The sequence below is a fragment of the Crocodylus siamensis genome, chromosome 5, assembly GCF_052110815.1.
Source record: "Crocodylus siamensis isolate JL-2025a chromosome 5, ASM5211081v1, whole genome shotgun sequence".
NCBI classification, from domain to species: domain Eukaryota; kingdom Metazoa; phylum Chordata; order Crocodylia; family Crocodylidae; genus Crocodylus; species Crocodylus siamensis.
The window spans coordinates 67,185,828-67,208,544 of NC_143399.1; the positions used below are offsets into that span (position 1 = coordinate 67,185,828).

Genomic DNA, 22,717 nt, shown 5'->3' on the forward strand with positions numbered 1-22,717 from the left:
ATTGAGAACTATGCAACTGGCTCCAAGGTATAATAAGATACTAAGCAATATAATGGTGGCAGAATTGGAACTGCAGGCCAAATTCCCATTGAAGTTTTGGTCTCTCTCCTAATTATTACATTGGAAAGCTATATACAATATAACCTGTTACTAGTCCAGAGAATAAAAAAGGATTCTCCATGTTCTCTCTCAGGTAAAAAATATTTGCTGCAAATTGGACTTTATAAACAGCTCTCACAAATACTAGTTAGAATGGACTGTTGGGACTCTGTTCACTGAGTCCAAATCAAACCTTACATTTACAGATTGAAATGATGCCTCGTTTGCCAGCCAAATTAGAACTGAGCCTGACTTTCAGGTCACTGCATGTGTTATCTAGCTCCTGCTCTGTAGCTGGTATTCTTACTAAGAAAACAGCAAGAAGGGCAACTCTGTCCTACTTGGTTTCTTGGCAGGTTCCAGGAGGAGTAGGAATTTTGATAGACCTTAATTAAAGGGATGCAGTTATTGGAATGATGATAATAATATTAAAAGCATATTTCCTTATGTATTTATGTGTTAACCAAAACAAGGCCACATCAATATTTGAAAGCTTGCAAAATACATGTACATAGGCATATCTACACACACACATACATGTACATATATATGCCTCAGTTTAATTAAATCTGAGATATCATTGGTCCTGAGTTAAGGCAACCAAAGAGGGGATGTGGGATGAGGTAACTCATGCTTGATAAGGTAGCCCAGGCTTCTGCTTTCTTGTTCTTTTTCTCTTACTCTTAATTCTTGGCTTTTTTGTTTTTATTAGCTTCACCACTACAGCCTGTCAGTTCATTAATATGACACAGCTTATGGGTATAGCCATTTTATGCTAGTTTAATAGCCACAGAATAATAATAAACCCCACAGTTTAATTAGCTAGTGTTTCCTTTGTTTGGTTGGTTTTAATCCCACTATTTCTCTAGTTCAGGGCAGAGATTTCCAATGCAAACAAGACCTGGATGTCTAATGTCAGGGAAGTGTATGGGGGGGGGGGGGAGGGGGAGGGAGAGCCACACCTCAATAACCAGCTGTTCAACATTTGCTATACCGTGAAAGAAAGAAAGGGGTGGAGAAAGAGAGAGAAGAAAGAAAGAGGATGGGGAGACAGAACAAAAAAAGAGAGAAAGAGAAGGGAGGGAGGGAGAGAAAAGAAAAAAGCCAAGAAAAAGGCGTGTGGCTGGAGGGGAAAACAAGGCCAGGTTTGTCGGGGCTTGAGGCTGCGGGGGTGTCGCTCTCCTCTCGCATCCCCCGCCAGGCCCAGGGCCGAAGAGGAGCGGGCCGGGCGCGGAAGCGCAGGGCAGCCCAGGCGAGGGCAGGCGCGGAGCTGGCCCTGCCACCTGCATTTTTGGGGCCCCATGCGGGGCCTCCTTGGCGCGGCGGGGGAGCTGCTGGAAGTTGGAGCCGAGTTGCTCTCCTAAGTGCGGCTGCTGGTGATTCCTGGTTCCCCTGACAGAAGAGGGGGCGCTCAGGCGCCGCAGCCTCCCCCGCCCTGCGCACAGCGCGCAGCGGCCCCGGCCGGCTCAGCAGCAATGCGCGCGCGCCTGTCCCGAGCCCGGGGGGCGGGGGCGGGAAGGGGAAGCGGGAGCCGAGCTCCGCACGCAGCCGCGCCCGCCAGGCCGGCCACACAGCGCGAGGGCGGCGAGAGCGGCAGCGCTGCGGCAGCTCCGAGCCGCCGGGAGCGGGGGCGTCCCGCAGCCCGGAGCATCCCCGCGGGCCGGGCATGGAGCCCTGGCGGCAGTGCGCGCTCTGGCTGATCGCCTGCCGGGTGCTGCCGCCCAACCACCGGGTGACCTGGGACACGGCGCAGGTGTTCGACCTGGCGCAGACCCTCCGCGATGGGGTCCTGCTCTGCCAGCTGCTCAACAACCTGCGCAGCCGCTCCATTAACCTCAAGGAGATCAACCTCCGGCCTCAGATGTCCCAGGTAAAGGGCGCTGCTGCCCGGGGCCGCGGGGTAGTGTCTTTGTGCGAATGCAGGGACGCGGCCGCTGCCCCGCGCGCGCTTGGCGCCGGGCGAAGTGCGGGGGAGAGGGACGCGCGTCCCCCCTTCCCCTTCCTCGTGGCAGGCTTCCTCTGCAGTCAAGAGGTACTTGACAGGAGGCTGCCTTCTATTAAAAGAAGCCACAGAGGCTCCCTCTGCCCAGCATCCCCACCCCCAGTGCCTTTTCTTTCTTTCTTTGCCGCTCTGTCCAAACGGCCGGGTCAGCAATCTGAAAAGAGGAACCGTGTCCTGTCAAAATGAAGACTGGAGGAAGTCGGATGCATCTGTTACTGTTCTCCAGAGTTACCATGGATGGCCGAAGCCAGCGTCCACATGCCGCTGGCCTCTGAATGTTTCTGGGGACCCAAGCTAGTCGCATGAGGGGTTTTTTGGGGTTTTGTTTTTGTTGTTGGGTTTTTTGTTTTTTTTTAGCATTTGTCATGTCGTGTGTGTGGTTCCCGCCCCCCATCCACAAAACCTGGCATGTGACCAGGAGGACTCTGCTCGTGTGGGGAAGTGACAGGAAACTGAAGGTTAAGGCTGAGGTTCTGTTTGTGTCCGTCCCTCGCGTATAGGTCGAGAAGTGCAAGCTGCGCTGGGACCTCAGGAGGCCGAGTTGCTTTCTGTGCCCCAGAGCCTGTTCTATTCAAATGCAGAAGGTGGGATGTCAAGGCACAGTTTTGGCCCAAGCTGTAAGTTTCCTGACTTCTGTTAGCCAGGGTTGGGCCTAACATAACTCTTCCCTTCTCAGGGCTTGGGGATTTCCCTTTTGTCTGTTTTCTGACCAGGCTTCCATCCTGGGTGCAGACAAACCCTGGTAGCCCCGCAAGTTTTAGCATAGTTGCAAGTCAGTTATAGGGCAGGACCTGAATTTTAAGCATGCACTTTAACTTCAAGCAAGAGAGCAGTCCTGTTGAGGTCAGTGGGATAACTCTGACAAAGTAAATGTTATTAGGCTGACCACCTATTTAAAATGAAAAGGCAGGATGCATGTCCTCCTCCATGGGTGGAACAGGTGGACCAGAGCCGAGTAGAGTGGGGTGGGTGCGGTGACGTACCGTGGGTCTCTGGCACCTGGGGGCAATGCTTGCATTTGTATCCCCACTCCTTGTCCTTCTTGTAGCAATAATGTCATGTTGCACAATAAAATCTCTGAAGGGTCCGGCTGGGGGTCATGGCCCCCTCCCGTCCCCCTGATATTTGTCTGCCACTAGGCAGATGCGGGCTGTGGGCTCAGGGCTCCCTGCCCTGCTTCCCTTCCCCTGGGAGCCCCATGAGCCCCCTGCCCACCCACCAGCAGCAGGGGCACATAGTTATGCCATTACCACTGCTCTTGGGGGTGTCTTATCATAGTGTGGGGTTCCCAGGAGCAGGGCAGGGCAGCCATGAGACTGCAGCGGGCAGCCTGCATCGGCCTTCACCCTGCCCACAAATCTGAGAGGCATGTTCCCCCCACATTGCCCCGTTGTGGTGGGGGGTGGGCACAGCAGTGGGGAGCTGGACCCCCCACCCCGCACCACCTGGCTGCCAGTGGCTCTATCCTGCTCCATGCCCTGGGCTCCATGCACTGCCCAGTGCCCCCAGCCCCTGACCCACTCTCTCTCTCACTGTGGGGGCCTCAATCTAGCCCCCCCCTTATATTCCCTACCCCATAGACTTCCCTGCAGGGAGCTGCTCTCCACGCTGCCCAGCTGTATTCCCAGCCATGGGCATGTGTGTGGGTGCACACATGCATGTGGTCCCCCTTGTGTCCCACTAATGGCAGCCCCAGACAGCCCCTCGCAGGCTAGAATGCTGCCACCCGACAAGGGGAAACCTGTCATTTCCCATGGATCCCTGCGCGACTGTGAATCTGGGACAAACGCTGTCTCAGAGTCATGCAGACTGAGACTGGGACTTGAGGTTCCCATTCTGGGACTGTCCTGCCCAATTAGGAACAGGTGGTTACCCTAGATGCTATGAAAATTCATGTCTCTCTGAACCAGTTAATTTCTGAGGTGTTGCCCTGCCCTACCTTTTGTCAGGTATATAGGCACAAATCTTTGCAGGAGCAGTCTCAGTCTTTTTACATCTCTTAGCTATGTTAATTACATCATTAATCCTAATTTATTGAGTAGTTAGAATTAAGGTGAAGTTACTTTCCCAAGCTAAGCTTGATTTCTTTTTTTTTTTTTTAAATAGCTCTTCCTTGGCCATCTAATGCCATACCTCACACTCCACCAAGACTTATCTGAGGACCTTTAAAAAAAATACAATGATGACAAAACCCCAGTAGCATCTGATGAAGTAAATTGCTGCTTACGAAAGCTTAAGCATCTCTGATTAATTAACATGTGGGTGTGTCTACATGAGATGTTTACTGTACAGTTGACTAATTAACCGCTCAGTAAATGTCTTGGTGTTTACATGTGTGTCCCTATTTGGGTGCATGAAACTCATAACTCTGTAGCAGGGTAGCACTTATAAAAGTACTCGTATTTACAAGTACTAGCCTGCTGTGGATTTTTTTGTGGACAGTAGCTCACGTGTAGACACTGCCCAGGCAGGGAGCACCCACACCAGCCCCTCTGTAGCATGTGGAACCTGGACAGAGCAGCCCTGGGCTGGTAGGCTGAACCCCTAAGTGCCCTGCCAGCCCAGGCTGCACTCACGAGGCTCCATGTTCTGTGCACAAATAAAGTCAAGAGCAATATACTTTGGAGTTTTTTGGTCCCAGTACACATTCAAACAGTGCACTCAGGAGCAAAAAACTCTAGAGCAATAAGCTCTAGAGTTTATTCATATGCATTAATTGCACTTGTAGATGTACCTATAAGGTGCAAATCTACTCTTTGTTCTGCCCAGCAAAACCCTCAAGCCATATAACACTCTCCAGTGGTATTCTGAGTCATAAATACCTATCCTCCTTTCAGCTTGAGTATTTCTCCTAATGATTTTTTTACTTTAATATGTAAAATGACTTGGCTTAGAATTCTTTAAACTGGTCAATCTTGAACTAGTCTACGTCGATGGATTTCTGCGCTTCCTCAGGAACTCTGGCAAGATGTGGATTGTATTTTGTTGTTGTTGCTGAGTAATGGGTTTTTTTTTGGTGTTCAGGGTAGCAAAAATATTTAATATTGACTAATTTAATGTAAATAATGTGCAGTCTAAACTGACTGACCTATTGCTGCTATCTTGTTGGTTTGTTTTTTAATTTTTGTTTTGATATTAATAATATATAGGACTTTTATGTTGGACTTCAGTGAAACATGGTTTCAAACCCAGCCCCCTTTGAACAAGTATTTTGGTTAGGGTTAACTTGACATCCTTTATTGCCATTCTCTAGTATGGAAACTATGAGAAGACATTGTGAAAGTAGGCGGTAAGCTCATAATTCCATTTAATATGCATCATTAAAGTGAATAGAAACTACAGCAAATCTTGTCATAAGGGAGAGTATACTTCTAAGTAACTTTAAAATGTTCATTTGAAAATAAGGCTTGGCAACCTTTGACCTGCAGGCTGGATTCCGTCTGAAAAGAGTTTGGATCCAACCTACTAAGATATGATCCAGTTCAGAGTTACATGGGGGGGGGGATTGGATGCATGCAGCTGTACTATTCTGTCTGTCCACTCTGAAGCTCTCCTCGCTGCTGTCTTGTGCATGTGCTTACCCTTGCCACAGAATTTGCTACTTTTTATTGCCATTCAGGATGGGGACTGATGGTGGGGGTAAGTGCATGCAGCTTGAATGCTCCAGGGGCCAGAGATTTGTGGCCCACAGAAAGTTGATGACCCTTGTTTTAAAACATTACGAGGTTTATACTATCTTAATCTGTTTATTGTAGCTCATTATGCAGAATTATCATCCAGCCTCCATTTATCATTGGTGTTAGCAGACATAGGTGTGTATATGGTTCATGTAAATTTTACTGTCATCGTTTGGCCCATGGCCACTGGTGGGTGTTAGTTATTTTTTTTTCTTTCCATTTCCCCATATTCAGGTTGACACATGAATGTATTAACTGCAAAATATTTCCAACAGCCTACAATGTACTGTAACAATATAACAAGTATATTGTAGTGAGTCAAAATGAAAACCAGTGTAGTAAATGCATATTTTATAATGTTTCAGGGATATAGCTTATAGCCGTGTTGGTCTAAGAAGCAGAAGCAGATAAAACTCTTGTGCTAGAAGCGATATTCTTTCTTTGCAAGCTTTCAGATCCAAACACCCTACTTCAGGCAGAGGAGAGTTCAAGATTCAAGGGCGGGGAGCAGAACTTTTAGTCTTTGAACTCTCCTCTGCCTGAAGAAGGCGTTTGGATCTGAAACCTTGCAAAGAAAGAATATTGCCTCTATCATGAGTTTTGTCTGCTTCTATTTTCTAATGTATTTTTTAAAATACTTCCAAAAAATAGACTAGAATTTGATTTTATATGTAAGAGTGGCACACACTATGTTTGGATGGTAGAGAGATTCAGAGGACAGATATTTTGAATGGAACAGATTCAATTGAAGTTCCCCAACCTATAGCACACATCTCTGTAAGTAATAGATATATAAGGATTTGCTGGATTGGAGCAGAGCATTGGTTCATCTAGTCTGGCATTTGCCTTCTGGCAGTAGCTCATAACTGAGGTCTCTGAGGGAAAATTCTATCTCCCTCCTGCCTCCCTTCCTCAATTGCCAGGTACTCCAGTTCACAGTGCATTTAGCTGTCCTCCATTGCTGTTGGCAGAATATGCTTCCAGGGTTTCTGGCTGAACCTTGCAGGCAATCTGATTTCTTTCCCCTTAATGAAAAGTTTAATTATTGTTATTACTGTAGCTTGCATAGCTGAACAATTTATAAATTAAATGTTGGATGTGACTTCATATTACCTTTTACATATTATTCTATCCATTAAAAATGTAAATATATTATACTTAATAAAGTAAAGAAGATTTCTCATTAGACCATTGAGTACTTTCTGGATTAGTAACTAATCAATTCAACTGTGGCTAAGAATTAATTATTTATAATATATATTTTTCAGTGGATAGCTGCATATGTATTTGTCTAACATCAGTGATGCAGCAAGTTCTTCACAGATATGTTTTGGTGAATGGACGTTTTAACACTGACTTCAAAGGGCTCAAGATTTAAATAAAGTTTGCTATGTTTGAAGGGCTTCTGGCAAAGTGGTGAGAACACACTTCCTACTCTTCTTTCTGTGAGAAAAGAAGTTGGCCCCTTGCCCGAGATGTTTTCTGTCTTAAAGAACCATGCTGTCAGATTTTGGAAACAACTGTCTTTTGGAAGTGTTTAAAAGCACTTGATAAACTGAAAATTAAGGGTCAAATTTTGAGAGGGCTTTAGCATTCTAAAGCAGTGGTCAGTGCTAACTCCTAGTGAAGCCTTAAGGCAGTGGGGCCAATCTTTCTGGCATGCATGCCACAAACTTCACCCTCCTCAAATGCCACTTTGATCCCTTTCCCCTTCCTCGTCAGCTGCTCTGCTTTCTGCCCTATCTACCACTATGGTGTATGTCCCTTCCTTGATCTCCCATATGGCACGTAGAGAGGCTGCCTGTGGCACATGTGCCGCAGGTATGCCGTCCCTGTCCTAAGGGATTTGAGGTTACCCTTTGGGAAATACTCAGTTTGTAGGATGAGTCCTAAATTTGAAGAGCTGTTAGAAGCAGTAATAATTGCAAGCCATCTAATAAATTCCCTACACTATGTAATGTTTGCATTCTCAAAATGCCTTAAACGCTAGTTAGTTCTCCTGTTCCTGTGAGGTTCTGTGGGGTAATTCTGTTCTTCAGTAAAAGGAAGATAACAGGCACAGAGACATCAGATACCAGTGGTTGACTTGGAATTAGAACTTGTGAGGTCCTGGATTCTGAATCTCCCTGAAATATCTTGTGTCACACATTAACTGTTTGTACAGATAGCTCTGCTTGTGTAGTTTGAACCTTGTACAGCTCTCGTGCTTCTTTTATAAAATCGGTGTTGGCAATTCTCCACAGGCACAGAGGGCTTTGGTCACAATTTTTGGAAAACAAAACCATGATAACGTAAGATGCTCTGTGCAGTGGTCTACAGTCTAAATGAAGGTTTACTAAACCGCAAGCGTAGCTAGTCTGAGTTCCAACCCAAGCTCTTTCTCTGACTTATGCTGGCATTCATGTGTCCTTCATGGTCTTCTTTGTGAACCCGGCTTTCATGTCTTGAAATAGCTATCATTCACCAGTTTTATAGAGAAGGCAATTGAGAACTAGCGTGTCAAGCAGAGCTGGGAATAGGCCCCTGCTCTTTTGTATAAGGGTTGGGTTTCCACCACTTTGCTACAGTTCTTCAGAAGCTGTATAGCAAATAAGATGCATCTATAGTCTGTTAATACTCTCTGTCTCCCTCCTGTCACCCTTCAGCAGTCAGACTGTGTATATAAGCTTGTGACTGCTGCTGCTTTCACAATTAAAAAATGATTCTTTAGATTAACAGAGGCTTACAATTTTTACATTTTGTCCCCACATATGACCTAAACAAGGCATTATTCCATGTAGCCAGTCTGCCTGTAATGCCTAGACTACAATTTGTGCTCAGAAGCAGGAATAGAAACCGAGAATCTTGATGCCCAGCATTCCATCACTCTCACTAATATTTGTGTGACCCACTGATGATGGCTGTTCTGTCTTTCCCTGTACCGGCTCGTCTACATAGAAGATAGCAACGTGTCAGTCTGTTCCATCCTGTGTCCCAGTTACTCTCATTACTGAGATGGGCATGCTCTGTAGACCCGAAGATTATGAATACAGACCTTGCTGTAAGCCCACCTGGAGGGGGCAATGTGTGTAAAAGTGCAAAAATCCGAGAGCTCTTGTTTGACTAGTTTTCTATTGTAAAGCATTTTAATCGGAAGTAAATTTTCTTATTGGGCTAATATTGGTTGCATTTTCATTGTTTGTATTTAATTAACGGGAATTATCCTGTTAAGAATCAAGTTTGGTGGTGTATGTTCATGACTGAGCAACTTAGTTCAGTAAGTAAGATTTTGGAAGTTTAACAAAGGCATTTATGAAGGCCCAGAGGTGTTGGAGTATAGCTAATGAGTTACAGAACCTTTTACCTGGATGTCAGTAGTTTAAATCATGCCTAGCATTGCAGGTTGTTGCATTTAATACTTATTTGTTAATGCCTACATGGGATCACTTTGGCAAGTCCCAATTTGACCTCCCGCATGGCAAATTCACCAGAGTGCTTTTTACTGGACTGGAAGCATGTTTGGGCATGTGTTTTCTCTGAGACCATGACTGTTGAGAGGTCCTGCAAGCTCACTTATGTCCAGTATAATGCTCTTTTTGGATGTGACTCATGGTGTTTGAACATTAGGCTTGTTAATAATACTGCATAGTTTGGCTGGTGTTGTATAGAACAAATAGAGCTGTCCTGTTGCCAGTATATTTCTGACTATGCTTCTAAGTCTTCTAGAAGTTGGGAGGAAAATAATGAAGGAATGTTTTACAAAAAATTGCAGAGCTCATAGTATGATCCTTGCAGTGTCAATTTTTCCTGAGAAATCCCAACAATACCAGCTGACCTTGAGTCATAAGGATACAGCTGCGCAATCTCGTGTCAGAATGTTTTGCTGTAATATTGTGGTGATTCCATTTCACGACAAACTTTCTCTGGGACTGAATTATTCTGGTGGCAGTCATAAAAATCTAAATGATCTGTAACTGTTAGCTTGATCTTAATGTTTAATCTGAATTATACCGCATTTCAGATGTACCATCATCAGAAATATGGACCCTAAACAAATCATCAACTTCTGACTAAACTCTTTGCTTGTAATGCTTATCTTTTGTCTTTGGTTCTTTGTGAATTAGTTTTGAAATAGCTCTTGCAAGGAGTTCTTTTAATTTGAGAGAGATTGCTAAACAGGAAAGCTGCAATCGATGTAATATTAGCATGGTCATTTGCAAAAAGGGATGTTTGTTTAAATTATATACTGCATTTACTCCCATATAAGTCAAGGATTGTTCCCACCAATCAGCATGGGGGGAAAAGCCCCTTGTCTTATTTTCATGTATAAAGTGTGTGTGTGTGTGGTGGGGGAGCAGGCAGCTGCTACGGCTCTGACTCTAGACCTGAGCCTGGGTTGTAGCCACAATCAGACCCACAGCGGCCTCCTGTCCCGTTCCCTCCCACCACCACTTCCCCTCTATAGCTTCTTCCTGTTCCCCTCTTCCTGCTCCCCACCCTTTGTGTCAGTCTCAGATCAGCTCTGGGGTCTCACCTTTCTCTTGCCTGGCCAGTCAGCAGTGCTGAGCACTGCTGCAGGGCCAGATGAGGGCTGATCTTCCATGTGCTGTGCTCTGGGCTCTAGGATGGAGCTACCTGAGCAGTATCTGACAGTAGGGGGGGCTAGGAAGTGGCAGAGACTGGGGGGAGCTGAGGATGGGGAGGTGCAGGTGCCAGGGGCAGCAGGAAGGTTGCAGGGAGAAGAGGATGGGGCAGAAGATAAGGGGCTGTCTGACCCTTCCCCCTCTCCTGTCACCTTACCCTCTCTCTAGTCACTGCTTTCCCTGCTGTAGCAGTGAGAGCTGGGATTCGAGGCAACCCTCCAACACTTAGATTCTATACTTTGAACATTATAACACATGTATAAATTCTCCATATATAGAATCTATTTACTGGGGGTGGGAATCTTGTATTCTAGTAAATATGGTGTATAAAATAACATTTTCTATGATCATTCTAAAATAATAAGCAGAATAATGCAAAGTTTATTTTTAAGCTTTGTAACATTTAAATCTTATATCTTATTTTGGGGGGAGTAGTCCTTTTTTTATAACCATCTAAATAACTTCTTTCATTTGATCAATGTCATTCTGTCTCTAAGTTATATTTGGGTGTAGCAACCAAGCTTTAGAGAGAGATGTTTGAAGGCTAGAAAAGGAATAAATCTGATTTATATCCATTAAACCTTAGTATGGGACCGGAGGATTTGTATGAAAAACATAAAGGCATTTATAATGGTATTTGTCCCCAAAAGTCAAGACTATAGCTCCATTTTTACTTATAGTTTCCTTTTATATTTGATTTCCTAAAGAATGAGTTGTGACAGTAAGAACCCTTCTAGAGAGAAACTTGACCAACTGGTGAGCCACTCATGAGAACTGTTTTTTGTTGTTATTTTGGCGTTTGGGCTGCTGAGTCCTGGGAGTTCTTAATGGGGTATATCTATTTTTTCACATGATTTATTTTTTGTTTATAGAGCTCATTAGGCATGGAGGACTAAGAAAGTTTAGGAGTGATATAATTTTTGATCAATTTTGTGTGAGGGAGAAATTATGTGAAGGGGAAAAAGTAACATGGACTCATTTATAATTTCTGTTGAATCTGCAGCAATTCTTGAGTATAATTCATATACATATCTTGATAAACAAGCGTAGAGAGGTGACTTCAGTCCTCATCATACAAACATTTATACTTTGCTTAACTTTCTTCATGTAATTAGTTTTACTAGTTACATTAAACATATATATAAATGCCTGCACAATTTGAGGCCTTGTAAAATAAATAATTTAAACAGAGACAGAGATGTCTATAAAGACAATGTAGGTGTAACCCTATCTGTCCATTTTGCTCAAATAAAAAAAAAGGAATATACAGGAAAAGTATTGATCTAGCTCTTTGTATGTAACTTTCACTCTGTCACCAATTGTACTTTGCTCTACCAAAAAATGGGGGGAAATAAAAATGTGCATCAGGCTGAGTTAGTTCCAAAGGAAACATGCACTCATAATATTTTTAAAGTTTCTTTATTACATAATTAATTATTCATAATATAGCGTAATGAAAACCTTATCTCAAGTGGTGCCCCATACACCAATTTTATAGTGCTGTTAAATGTTGGCACTAAAATGTTGCTGTTGTTCTACAGATCCTGTAATGTGTCATAGCAGAGAGTTTACTATCTATACAGGCTTTGAGGAAACATTTGATTAGAGAGCCACTTATGCTGTGTGCTGGTCTGTCAGAAGCCAAGTTATCTTCTGATCCTAAGTTGACAGGAGTGGAAACATTATGCTGTAGTTGGGAGGGGAAAGAAAGAGAAGAAAAGAGAGGGGGCTAGAGAGGTAATGGGCAGGTAGAGGTAGTAAATGTATGAGCAGGAGTGTTGTGAGCAAGAAAGATTAGGATTTTGGGGATTGAAAAGAAAATTGTTTAAGATTAATGCCAGGATAAACACTTGAATATTCTGTGCAAGCCAGACTTGAATATTCTGTGTTGATTTTTTAGGAATTACATGTCACTGAATATACATTTTAACATGCTGAGTGGGAAACTAGAGTTATAGCATCCTAGAAGCTTAATTATCAGGGCAGTAACATTTGACACCATGGCAATCTCCTAGAGTACAGCTGAACCATCTGGATTTAAATAGCAGGAAGATAAAGGATCTTGGATTTCTGGCCTTAATCTTTCTTTTTCTCTTGAAGGACAAAAGAGAAAACTAGCAAAGGGAAAATTATAGGAGCAAAAAAGAATTTAGGAAGGAAAAAGAGGTAATGTGATGTAGTGATGACAGTGGAAATGTGTGATTACTGGAAGGGGAAGGAATCTGAAAATAGTTTAGGAAGTATAACATTGTCAGGTGATGGCAGTAGCAACCTGAAGGAAACGGAGTGAATGGCAATGTTGTGAGGTGGCTAGGCGATAGATATGGCAGGTTTATGGCAGCTGTGAGAGAGAGCTTTGTATTTAAGGGCAGGCTTGACTAGGGAGGGAGACATGAGCTGCTGAGACACAGAGAAAAGACATGAGGTGTATAATTTGATAGAGCTGTAATGGTTAAATGAAAGAGGAAAATTGAGAGGTATGGGATAGAAAATGATAAAGAAAAAAGGAGGTAGAAAGATGATGCTACTTAAGGGTATTATTATTTTTGCTGATGTGGGGTAGAGTATTGAGGTATTCAGGACTGCCAGGAAATCGACTGACTGCGGTGGGCACAGGGAATGTATCTACATAACCTTCTTTGTGTTGTATATGCTATGTTGTGAAAACATTTCTCTGTTCCTTAGCTGCATATTCTCATTAATAAATATGTCTGGAAGGTTGGGGATACTTGGACCTATGTTGGGCTGCTGCGGGTGAGAGTGCTTAAATGGAAAGGGCAGGGTGAACCATTTATGTCCATAGGCCCTTCCTGGTGGTACAAATGTTAAGAGACAGTTGCGCAAGTGTTATTGAAAGGACCACATTCACTAAGACCTGGTTAGAGGTCTGCAGTACAGTGCCTTTGAACCAGAGTAAAAGAGGAGGGGGCAGTGAAAATTTCAGGCAGGCTTGTTTGGTTCACAAAGAAATGCAGGCATGAGCCACACAGAAACTGTTAGCCACCTTTGTTATTAAAGGGGTTTGCTAAGTGTGCATCAGCAGAGGTCTTAGGACAACAAATGCAAAGGCAGGGACAGTAGTGAGGGTCAGAGGTAAAGAGCGGGGATCCAGGCTTTCCATTCACCGTGGAAAAACATGGTAAAATGCTTTTTTTAAGTAGAAAAACACAGATTTTAAAGGAGAAACATGTGGGAAATGGTGGGTTTCTCCTTGCAGGCTGGCAGAGTTCCAGCCTGGAAGCGGCTAGGGGGAACAGGAGGAGGGTGATCAGGCAGGGAGCACCACGTGGCAGCCAGGCAGTGTGGAGAGCAGCTCCTACAACTCTCTGCAGGTAAGTTGGGCACGGGGGGAGGGGGCAATTGAGGCCCCTATAGTGAGGGAGGGAGGGAGTTGGGCAGGGCTGGGGCTGCTGCTGCTGCCCAGCTGGGGTGGTGGGTAGGGCTTGAGGCCCAGAACCAGGGTGGGAATGTGCAGCCACAGGGCCCAGCCGGGGAGCAAAAAAGAAATGTAGGTGGGTTGTCTGGGGGTCGGGGGAAGGGTTGGCTCCCTGCCACTGTGCACACTCCTGGGGTAGGGCATGGCATGTTCCCCACAGATTTGTGTGCAGGGAGGGTATGGGCTGTCTGCTGCAGGTTTGGTGCTCCCCACCTTGCTGTCCTCCCCTCAGGGTTTCTGCAACTTGGTAGGCGAGACCTGGCATGGCAGGACAGGGTGTAGAGGTTTGGTGCTGCCACTGGGAGCCCTGCACTTCCAGGGAGACGTTACCCCTGCCTGCCCAGCATCGGCAGGGGACATAACTCTGCGCTGCCACCCTCGCTGCTGCACAGTGGGCAGGGAGCGCCTCACCATGGTGGTGGTGCGGGTCTCCTAGTGGTGGCACCGAGCCTCTCCACCCTGCCCTGCTCTGCTCTGCTGCTCCAGGGTCCCACCCACTGGGCCACAAGCAGCAGGGTGGGGAGCCTTGAGTCTGCAGTGGACAGTCTGCATCCACACCCACCATGGACTCTGCTCCAGCTGTGCCACCTGCGGGGGAGGGAGAGCTGGGCTCCCTACTGTGCTTTGGCTGCAGTAACTGCTGCTTCCCACAGGTGGCAGCTGGGGCTTGGGTGCTGTTGGGTGGGGGGGGAAACAGGGAGCTGTGGACCCAGGTCCCTAGCCCTGTAGCCCTGGCAGCTGGTGACCCCCTTTGGCAGGGCTGGGGGAGACAGGAGGTCATGGGTGGGGAGTGTGGGGTACCAGCAGGGCTAGAAGGCTGTGGGTGCATAGAGAGGGCTGCTGGCAGGGCCAGGGGGCTGTGGGTCAGGAGTGAGGGTCAATGGCATGGGTAGGGCACTGGCATATTGAGGCTGCTCAGTGTGACAAAGCAATGATGGGGGACAGCTGCAGCTGGATCCTCATCCTGGTGAGTGAAGAGGGCAGGGGGTGCTCTAATCTTTCCGTGATAAAAAACCCAAAATTAAATGCCCAAATTTTATAGGTATTTAGAATTGATTTTATTATAGTGATTGAGTAATTTAGAAGACTTTGTGACAAAGAAAATATGAATTGCTTTCTTTTCTTTGAATTGTGAAATGACTGGTTCATTTAGCATGATTGCTTACAAGATGCAGAGCAGATTCTTAATAGTAGATTTTTATTTTAACTTAATAGCAAGGCTCTGTCTATTTAGATTAAGGAAAAACATATTCTTTCTATTTGAATACCATTGACCCCAACTCCAGTTTGTGGTTGAGTAAGAGCATATCTTTTAGAAAGGCACTCAATGAAATGTCACTTTCATTTTTATATTAAAGACCGTAGCAAACTTCTGGGTAATCTGAAAAGCTAGACGACCTACAGTCCACGTCCACATCAGTGTGGACATTTGTATCTCAGGGACAAGAAGCAGTGGTACATGTTGTGCTGCTGCCAGTTGTCCCCGGAGACCACCTGTGCCACACACCCTCTGGATCTCCTGACAGACATATTACACATAAGCCAGTTTAAGTGTTATCAGCAGGTGACTGATAACAATGTTTATCACCTCATCAGCAAAACAGTAGCCTCTCTCATTAGTTCAAACTCTTCTGAAACAGCTTACCAGCCATTCGCTCCAAAAAGGCCTACGCAGTCACTGTTTTGTCTGCCTGTCCCAGTGAAATTGGAGACATGCACACACAGACACCTCTCAGCATTAGCTAGCATACCACATGCCTAGGGTCTGTGAGGCTGGGGTCTGTGCTGTGGGAGATGGGGGGAGGGGGTGATCCCTGCTTGTTCAGCAAGAGCTAGGAGGGAGTAGGGCAGTGGGAAGCCAGGCAGATCCTGATGTCTGCCAGAGCTCCAGCCAGGAAGCAGAAGTGAGGGGCCAGCCCTACTCTGGAACAGAGCACCCCATCCAGCCCAGAGAGCATGCCAGGATGCTGGGGGAGTCTGGTTTACCTTAAACCAACAAGGGGTCTGGGACAGACATTGCATAAACAGGTTTGCGCCAAATCAGTTAAGTATGATACTACATTCAACCCGGTTTATCTCAAACCAGTTTCAGCCATTTTCAAACTGGCTTGATCACCCCTCGGTTTGCTGCTGACAGTATAAAGAAGCAGGGAGGAAGATTGAAAAGTTCTCTATCATCAAGAGATGCATTCACTTTGTCCCCCCCATCCCCCTTGCCTCAGAGTGCTAGCCTGGGGCTGGGAACACTCCTGCCCCTTGAGCAGCCATCCAGAAAAAGCCTGGGATGGTGCAGGCAGAACTCCCAAATCAGAGGTCCTGCCGGGGCCTGACCATGCCCCACTCAGCTCAGCTTCCTGCAGAAGGGAAGGGAGGGCTGCTCTAGCACCCCCCACCCCCGGCTTCTAGCCTGAGCCACTGCAGGCACGTGCCTAATTTTTCCTCCGTCCAAAGAGAATGTTTGTCCAGTTACAACCCAGTTCAGCCTAGCCAGATCAGACTAACTTGCAAAAATTGAATCAATTCAGGCTTAGGTTTTTTGAGTGTCTGTCCGTAGCCCTAACATACCTGAGCTCTGAGTTGCAGTAACATTATCCTGTAAGTCTTGAGTTGCAGCACAACAGCAGTTCTGCTAAATCTTAATAAATTGTTTGAAGGTTTTGTGATACAGACACACCTGGAAGTTAATTTTTGGCTTAATCTTCTTTTTCCGTCACACCTGAGACTTTTAGGCTGTAGAACTAAAACAGTAGCTTATGATGAACACTCATGTGTTTTCTGAATTGGGAAAGACTCCTTTTTAAATACAAATATAAAATTCTCATTGAAGTTTGATTTCCCTCCCTCCTCCCCCCCATCCCCTTTTAATAATTAAAATATGAATGCAGATTTTGTAGGGGCTGGAGTAAAATAGGTAAGCTGGAGTAAAAATATACTAAAGCATTTAGCAAATGAGGGAGTAGTAAACAAGGGGTCTTATTAAGGAGTAAATGTTTAGATGGGCTTTCAGCTTTTAGGAGGTATTATGGGGTTTTGCTGCTTTGTGTACAGGGTTTCGCAGTCTCACTGAGATCAAACAAGGAGCAACAGGGCAACCTTCTTCCTGGTACAAAGAAAATGCTTGATTGAATGCTCTTCAAGCATAACAGCAGGCAGCAGCATGATACAAACACAACACGGGATGGCCCCACCAAATGGGAGTGCAAGTACACAGCCACACAACAGTCAGTATATGGCGGGGCCCCTTGAAATTAATCTCTTAGGATGGTGCTAGTATATTCAGCTTGTGCAGGGGCCATTAGGAGCAGCAGCAGGTGGCCAAGCTTAGGCAAGGGCAGCTTTATAGTATTGCACCCTGTGCAGCAGAGTGAGGCTCCGAGTTTGTCAGAATTCCCACTGTATTAGCAGCCATGGAACTGACTAGCAGATGTCAGTTTTGAGGGTGCTGTTAATGGTTGCTAACTGTTCATAAATTTACAGACAGTCCATAAAAAAAGAAAAGAAAAAGGCTAAAAATACTCACCTGTATAGTCCGTTTAAAAAAAAAAAAAAGAGTTGTCTATAAAAAAAAAAAAAAAGTAACTGTGAGCTTGATTGAGGGATCCATTCTTGGAATTAGAAGGATAGACACAGCAGGGCAGTGCCACCTTGTGTCCAAGTTGGAAGGGAGCACCCTGGGGGGGAGCTCTCTGCCATGGGTTTGTGGTCCACGGGAACCTCCATAGCCTTCCCCCCCAGCCATATGCTGCTGCACCCTATCAGCCTTTGCCTTTCTGTAATGGCTGCTCACCTGATAGGTAGGCAGGGCCACGTGACCTGGTCAGTCTGAGGCATTGGACAGGGCAGGGAGAGGTGGTATGCAAAGATCAGGACAGGCTGGGGGGTATAGGGTTGGGCTGGGGTGGAGCAGCATGGTAGGGGTGTCATCAGAGGTTTCAGGACATGGGGGTGAGCAGGGGACCTGTGGGGTGGTGGCAACACAGTGTAAAAATGCTGCTGCAGTCAAGTAAGGCTTTATTTAAAAAAAAAAAAAATCATGTAAATTTGAATCTGGCCCTTGTCATCCAGGGCCTGGAAGAAGGGTTATATGTACATTATGTAAAACATACGTCAGTAAAAAAAAAAGTTTGTAAAAAGTTTGTGGATTGTCAGTAAAAAAAAAACATGTCCTGGGCTGGCAACCCAGATACTATTCATAGGCTTGTGGTGTAGTTGTTTTATTGAGCATTTGCTGGGAACCCCCAAAATGTAGGTGCATGGGACCAATGAAAGATAAACCCCATCTCTGTTCCTTGACTTGTTCTTTTTTTATTTTTGCAGGAGCCATTTTCCATGCATTTTTCCCTTACCCATTCTTAATTCCTGTCAAGTTGCAAATAAGACTGAAAACACTCTACCCTTATTAAGTGAGCTTTTTTGTGTTGCTCCTTGAGTGTGAATTTGCCTGACCTTGAGGACTACTGCAAGTCATGAGACAGTAGCTCACTGTCCACACTTGTTCTGGCTTTGTGCCGCCATGGTCACCACTGGCATATCTGCTTATATGATCTGTGTTAGGGGCCTTGCATTACAGGCCTGCACTGATGTGAGAACTGCACTAAGGCAACCAGTTCACAGTAGATCACACTAAGTAGACAACAATCTTTGTTAAAAAGGTTGAGAATTTAATCGCTCATTTCTGGTTCACAGCAATGCCTTTGATGGGGCGGTTGGTAGGAGGGACTGTGCCTCAGAAAACTGTGGTCTGTGCTGTGCCTTTATAAACCATTATAGAGATGAATACTGTAATTCTACTGGAGTGTCTCTGTAATTGTGGCAGGATCCTAGAGATTTTCCTTTTTACAGAGGACCTTAGTAAATTGATTAGCCGAGATGAAAGTCTTTCCTGAGTGGAACAGTGCAATTTGCATCAGAATGCAGGCTTGGTGATGTGAGAGGATCATGTATGTAGACAGATGATCAGTGTTGGGAACAGAATGGCTTCTGCTAATGCTACGTGTTGAAGTTCTTAAATAGCAAACTGGAGCACGCTTCCAGTTTGTTGCCTGTTCCAAGCTAGAAGTGTTCTGATTCATAGGACCTTGGGGATTCTGATTAATTTATATGGTGTACATCCAGTGCTTTAAGAAGTTAGCTTTCTGCAGCTTGTTAGACATTTTCCTTTTGCTATTGATAGTGCTTTGTTCTCTTAGAATAACATGATTTGTAAAGGGAAATGTATTCCAGGGTTATCCTTAAAAATAGCTCTTTTAGAAAGAAATGGTTTGTCCTCAGGGATTCTCACTTGCAATAACAAAATAATGTTTTATAGCTTTTGAATGCATTGTAGATGCATCGTTTGTCTAGCCAATCTAAGAAAAATAAGAAAAGTTTTGTGATATGAAAACATATCACTGGTTATTTATCTCCTAACTTGAGTATTGGGGGTTTTGACATTTCTTAGAATTCCGGTTTTCTATTCACAGTAGGATGGCAATTGTAAATGTATAAAGTTTGTCGTTAACGCTGAAAAAGCTTCAAGAGCCTTCAATGGACAAGTCTGGCCTTATGGTTGGGCAGGTTCATTGTGTGTATGTAAATCTTTTTTAAAATACTAAATCCATGCTTAGTGTATTAGTGTATCCATGCTACCTAGGGTTGTCATTAGAGGCAGAGGAAAACACATGGCTCTTCTTTCCATCCCAGAATTGTCTGGTGCCATCTGTGCGCTGTGGGACAGATAGCACTCCAGCTTTGGGGAATATTTCTCCAAATTAAAAGGGTGTTTTGAAAATTTATTGTATAAATCAGTTTTCTGCAGCTTGAGCTCTTAAATTTTATAAAGTACTTGTACATTTTTAAACTTCTTTAAATGTTTAGAGATGTGGTCCTCACTCTCTTGAACAATGTACTAACATTTTAGCATTGGTCAGAAAATGTTTGTCTAAAAAAAATGTTGTTTTGCTGAAACCCGAAGTTCTTTGGGAACATGCCATTTTTTGACAATTTTTGGTGGAAATTTTTTAAAACTTATTGAAATGCACCATTCTTTAGATTTTTGCATTTGGGTCAGACTGGCATATTATTTTCATTATTAAAATGAAAAGCTGGCAGATTTATTTTGGATGTTCTAAATGATTATTTTTTTAATTCTGCAAAAAAAAATTGACATTTTTCAATGTGATGTTGACTTGTTAGAATTTGTTGAAGGCTAGACATTCCATTTTCCGATTGGGTCTAGTTCACAGAAGATGTCTTGCAATGTTAATCTTTCCTATGTTCATTTTTCTATCTGGGTGACATGCCCAGAAGCCTAGACTGCCTTTTTTAGACATGGTTTCTCTAGTCTGTGAATGGTAAGAGGTGTAGCCTTGGTCTTTTAGTTGGTTTTTACTTAGATCTACTTCTCATCTGTTTTGTTTTGGCTCATCTCTGTTTTGGCTGCTTCTCTTATTCTGTTTTACCTATGTTTTTTATTCCCTAATGCATTTTATCATGTGTTGTGTTTTCCCTTTGCCTTTTCCTACTCATTTCTTTATGCTATTTTTTCCTTCAGTTGTTATTCTTTCCTTGTTGTCTCCCTTTTACTTTTCATGTTCAGTAGTGAACGTGTCTATGGAGATCTTCTAAAAGCTTTTTCCTGTATTTTCTCCTATATATAATATAAATAATATAATAAACAGTATGTACTAGATATATTCCTCTCTTTTCCTATATTACATAACATCTGATGAGGTAGGTTGAGAGTCCTGGACATGGAAGATCTAGTTGAGACTCTGTGGGTTCACGTGCAATTAATGTGAAACAATAAACTCCAGAGCAGTTCCAGCTGGATTCAGCTAGTCCCAGGTTCAGTATCTACACATGTGCCTGGGACAGCAGCAATTTGAGCCAGGGTGGAGCAGGCCCCTGTCTTGCTGGGCTGATCGGGAGTGATTTATGCCCCCGGTCAGCATCTACACATGCATTTCAGTGCACTGAAGTACTCTGCCATAAGTACTGTCCCTAGTTTACTGCGCCCTAATACTGGTGCGCTTGTAGATGGTGATGCTTTACTGTGGAGCTAATTGGTCTACTGAACTATAAAGTGTCTATGTAGCTGCACCTTGTGTATAGAAATGCTGAGCACAAGGATTTAAAGGGCCAATGCAAAGCCTAAATGGAAACTGCATGCTAGTTGTCCACTCCTCGAGGTAGGGGTCTGGCCTGACATTTTTATTTCTGGTTTAGTGAAGCTGGTTTTCAGACTCTGATGGCTGTGGCAGTCTTATTTTTTGGTACACTCATGTCACGGGAGGGGAGATCACCCATGGATGGCTTTGCAAATCCTTCAGATCATCACAACAGTGCCTTGAGTAACTGCTGTGTTGGCTTATATTTGGAGGCCACTGCTGCCAAATAGCTCTCAGATGCTACTTGCAAACATCGCTTATGAATGTTTTGCTGTTATAAATAGTGACTTTAGCCCTTCTCTGGCATGACAGGTTTGAGAGTCTTCCTTCACCTGTAGCATGCTGGCATGGCACGGGCTATACAGAAAAGGTTGCCACCTGAAGAAGATGCGTAGAGACAAGGAGACTCAAATATCACAGTTGGGGGCACAGCAGAATGTAAGTGAGGTTTAAAAAGAAAAAGGAACAAAGAAGGATGCTCTAGGGGAGGTACAGTGGAAGGCGAATGAAGTCTGAATGCAGAAAACAAGAGGCATGTCAGTGGTTAGGTACCAAACACTTGAGAAAAGTCCTATCATGAGGAGGGCCCAAACAGCTTTTTCTGCCTGGAGAGTAGTGCAATTAAAAAATAAGTAGTAGCTAGACTGTGTGGGAATTTTACTCATTTTTCTTTAGCTTTTGGAGTAGAAAGGACCAAAGCCTTCTTTGTCTCAAAGTCTGACTTCCCCCTACTTCAGGATGTGTTTTCTGTGGAGGTAAAGTAAGCTTCTCCTTCTTCCCTGCATTTGAAAATGAAGTTAGTTCTGCCTTTGATAAGATAACACATACAATTTTCAGTTTGGCTTTGACTACATCTGTCATTACAACAACACTGACTGCAGGGCTAGATAACATCTGCTGCAAGATTGGAACAGGCTCAGTGGCAGTGTTTTCAAATGACAACTATAAATCAAAATGAAGAAAAAAAAAGATTGTAGTAGGAAAGGTAAGAAAAACTTTTTGTATGCGAGTCCCTAGAAATCATTTCTCCAGTTGTACAGTTTTTGTTGCTGCTGCTTTCTGTTTAAAAGGGCCACACCGTTCATAGAAGTTACAAAATATATCCTGTCTTCTACTGCAGGGGAGTAATCTTTCCTGCCTTCTATATGACGCTGGAGAATACCCTTCCCTTTCATACTGTTTGGACACAGAACTTCCTGTGGAAGAGTGGTACTGCCCATATATGAGTGAACTAGCATTTTTAGTTCTCAATGCCACACTCTTGACACATTTCACCTAATGTTAAACCAGGTATCAGACTGAGGATAGTTTCTGTGTTTCTGGTATTTCTAAATTGTTACTGACTAGAGCAAAACTAAGCAATCCCCACTATTCACTGGGGGCATTGGTTAGGGAATTTTTTCCACATTCTCTGGAACAGTCTGCATGCCTTAGGTCAAAACTTTCCCCCCTTTTTGGAGTTTGATCAGAGAAACATGTTTTGCATTCCAAAGCTTGTCTAACACTATCCCAGCTACCTAGTTGATCCAATAAAAGATATCATCCTAAGACATCTTTGCTTCTTGCACAACCTGGACCATCACAGCTACAACATCACTCTAACACTATAATATTTAAATGAACAACAGGACCATGTAAAGCAAGGTTTCTTGCTAGGCTTGACTACTCTTGTGTTTGCTAGCACCATAGAGCTCATTGTTCACACAGCAGGTCTCTAAAGACTGTTTCCTTTT

The 22,717-nt window shown here is 44.2% G+C and overlaps 1 protein-coding gene across 3 annotated transcripts in view; it reads left to right on the plus strand.

Annotated features, from left to right (window-relative positions):
• Window positions 1-1,184: 1,184 nt before the first annotated feature.
• The window catches only part of VAV3 (vav guanine nucleotide exchange factor 3), a 283,108-nt gene continuing 261,575 nt past the window's right edge, over window positions 1,185-22,717 (plus strand). Inside the window, exon 1 of one of the 3 annotated variants that reach the window (XM_090048785.1) lies at window positions 1,185-1,969. In XM_090048785.1, the coding sequence (XP_089904911.1) occupies window positions 1,766-1,969 (204 nt within the window). In that variant the 5' untranslated portion in view covers window positions 1,185-1,765. The remainder of the gene's footprint in view (window positions 1,970-22,717) is intronic. The other 2 variants (XM_090048783.1, XM_090048784.1) reach the window with 2 other exon arrangements.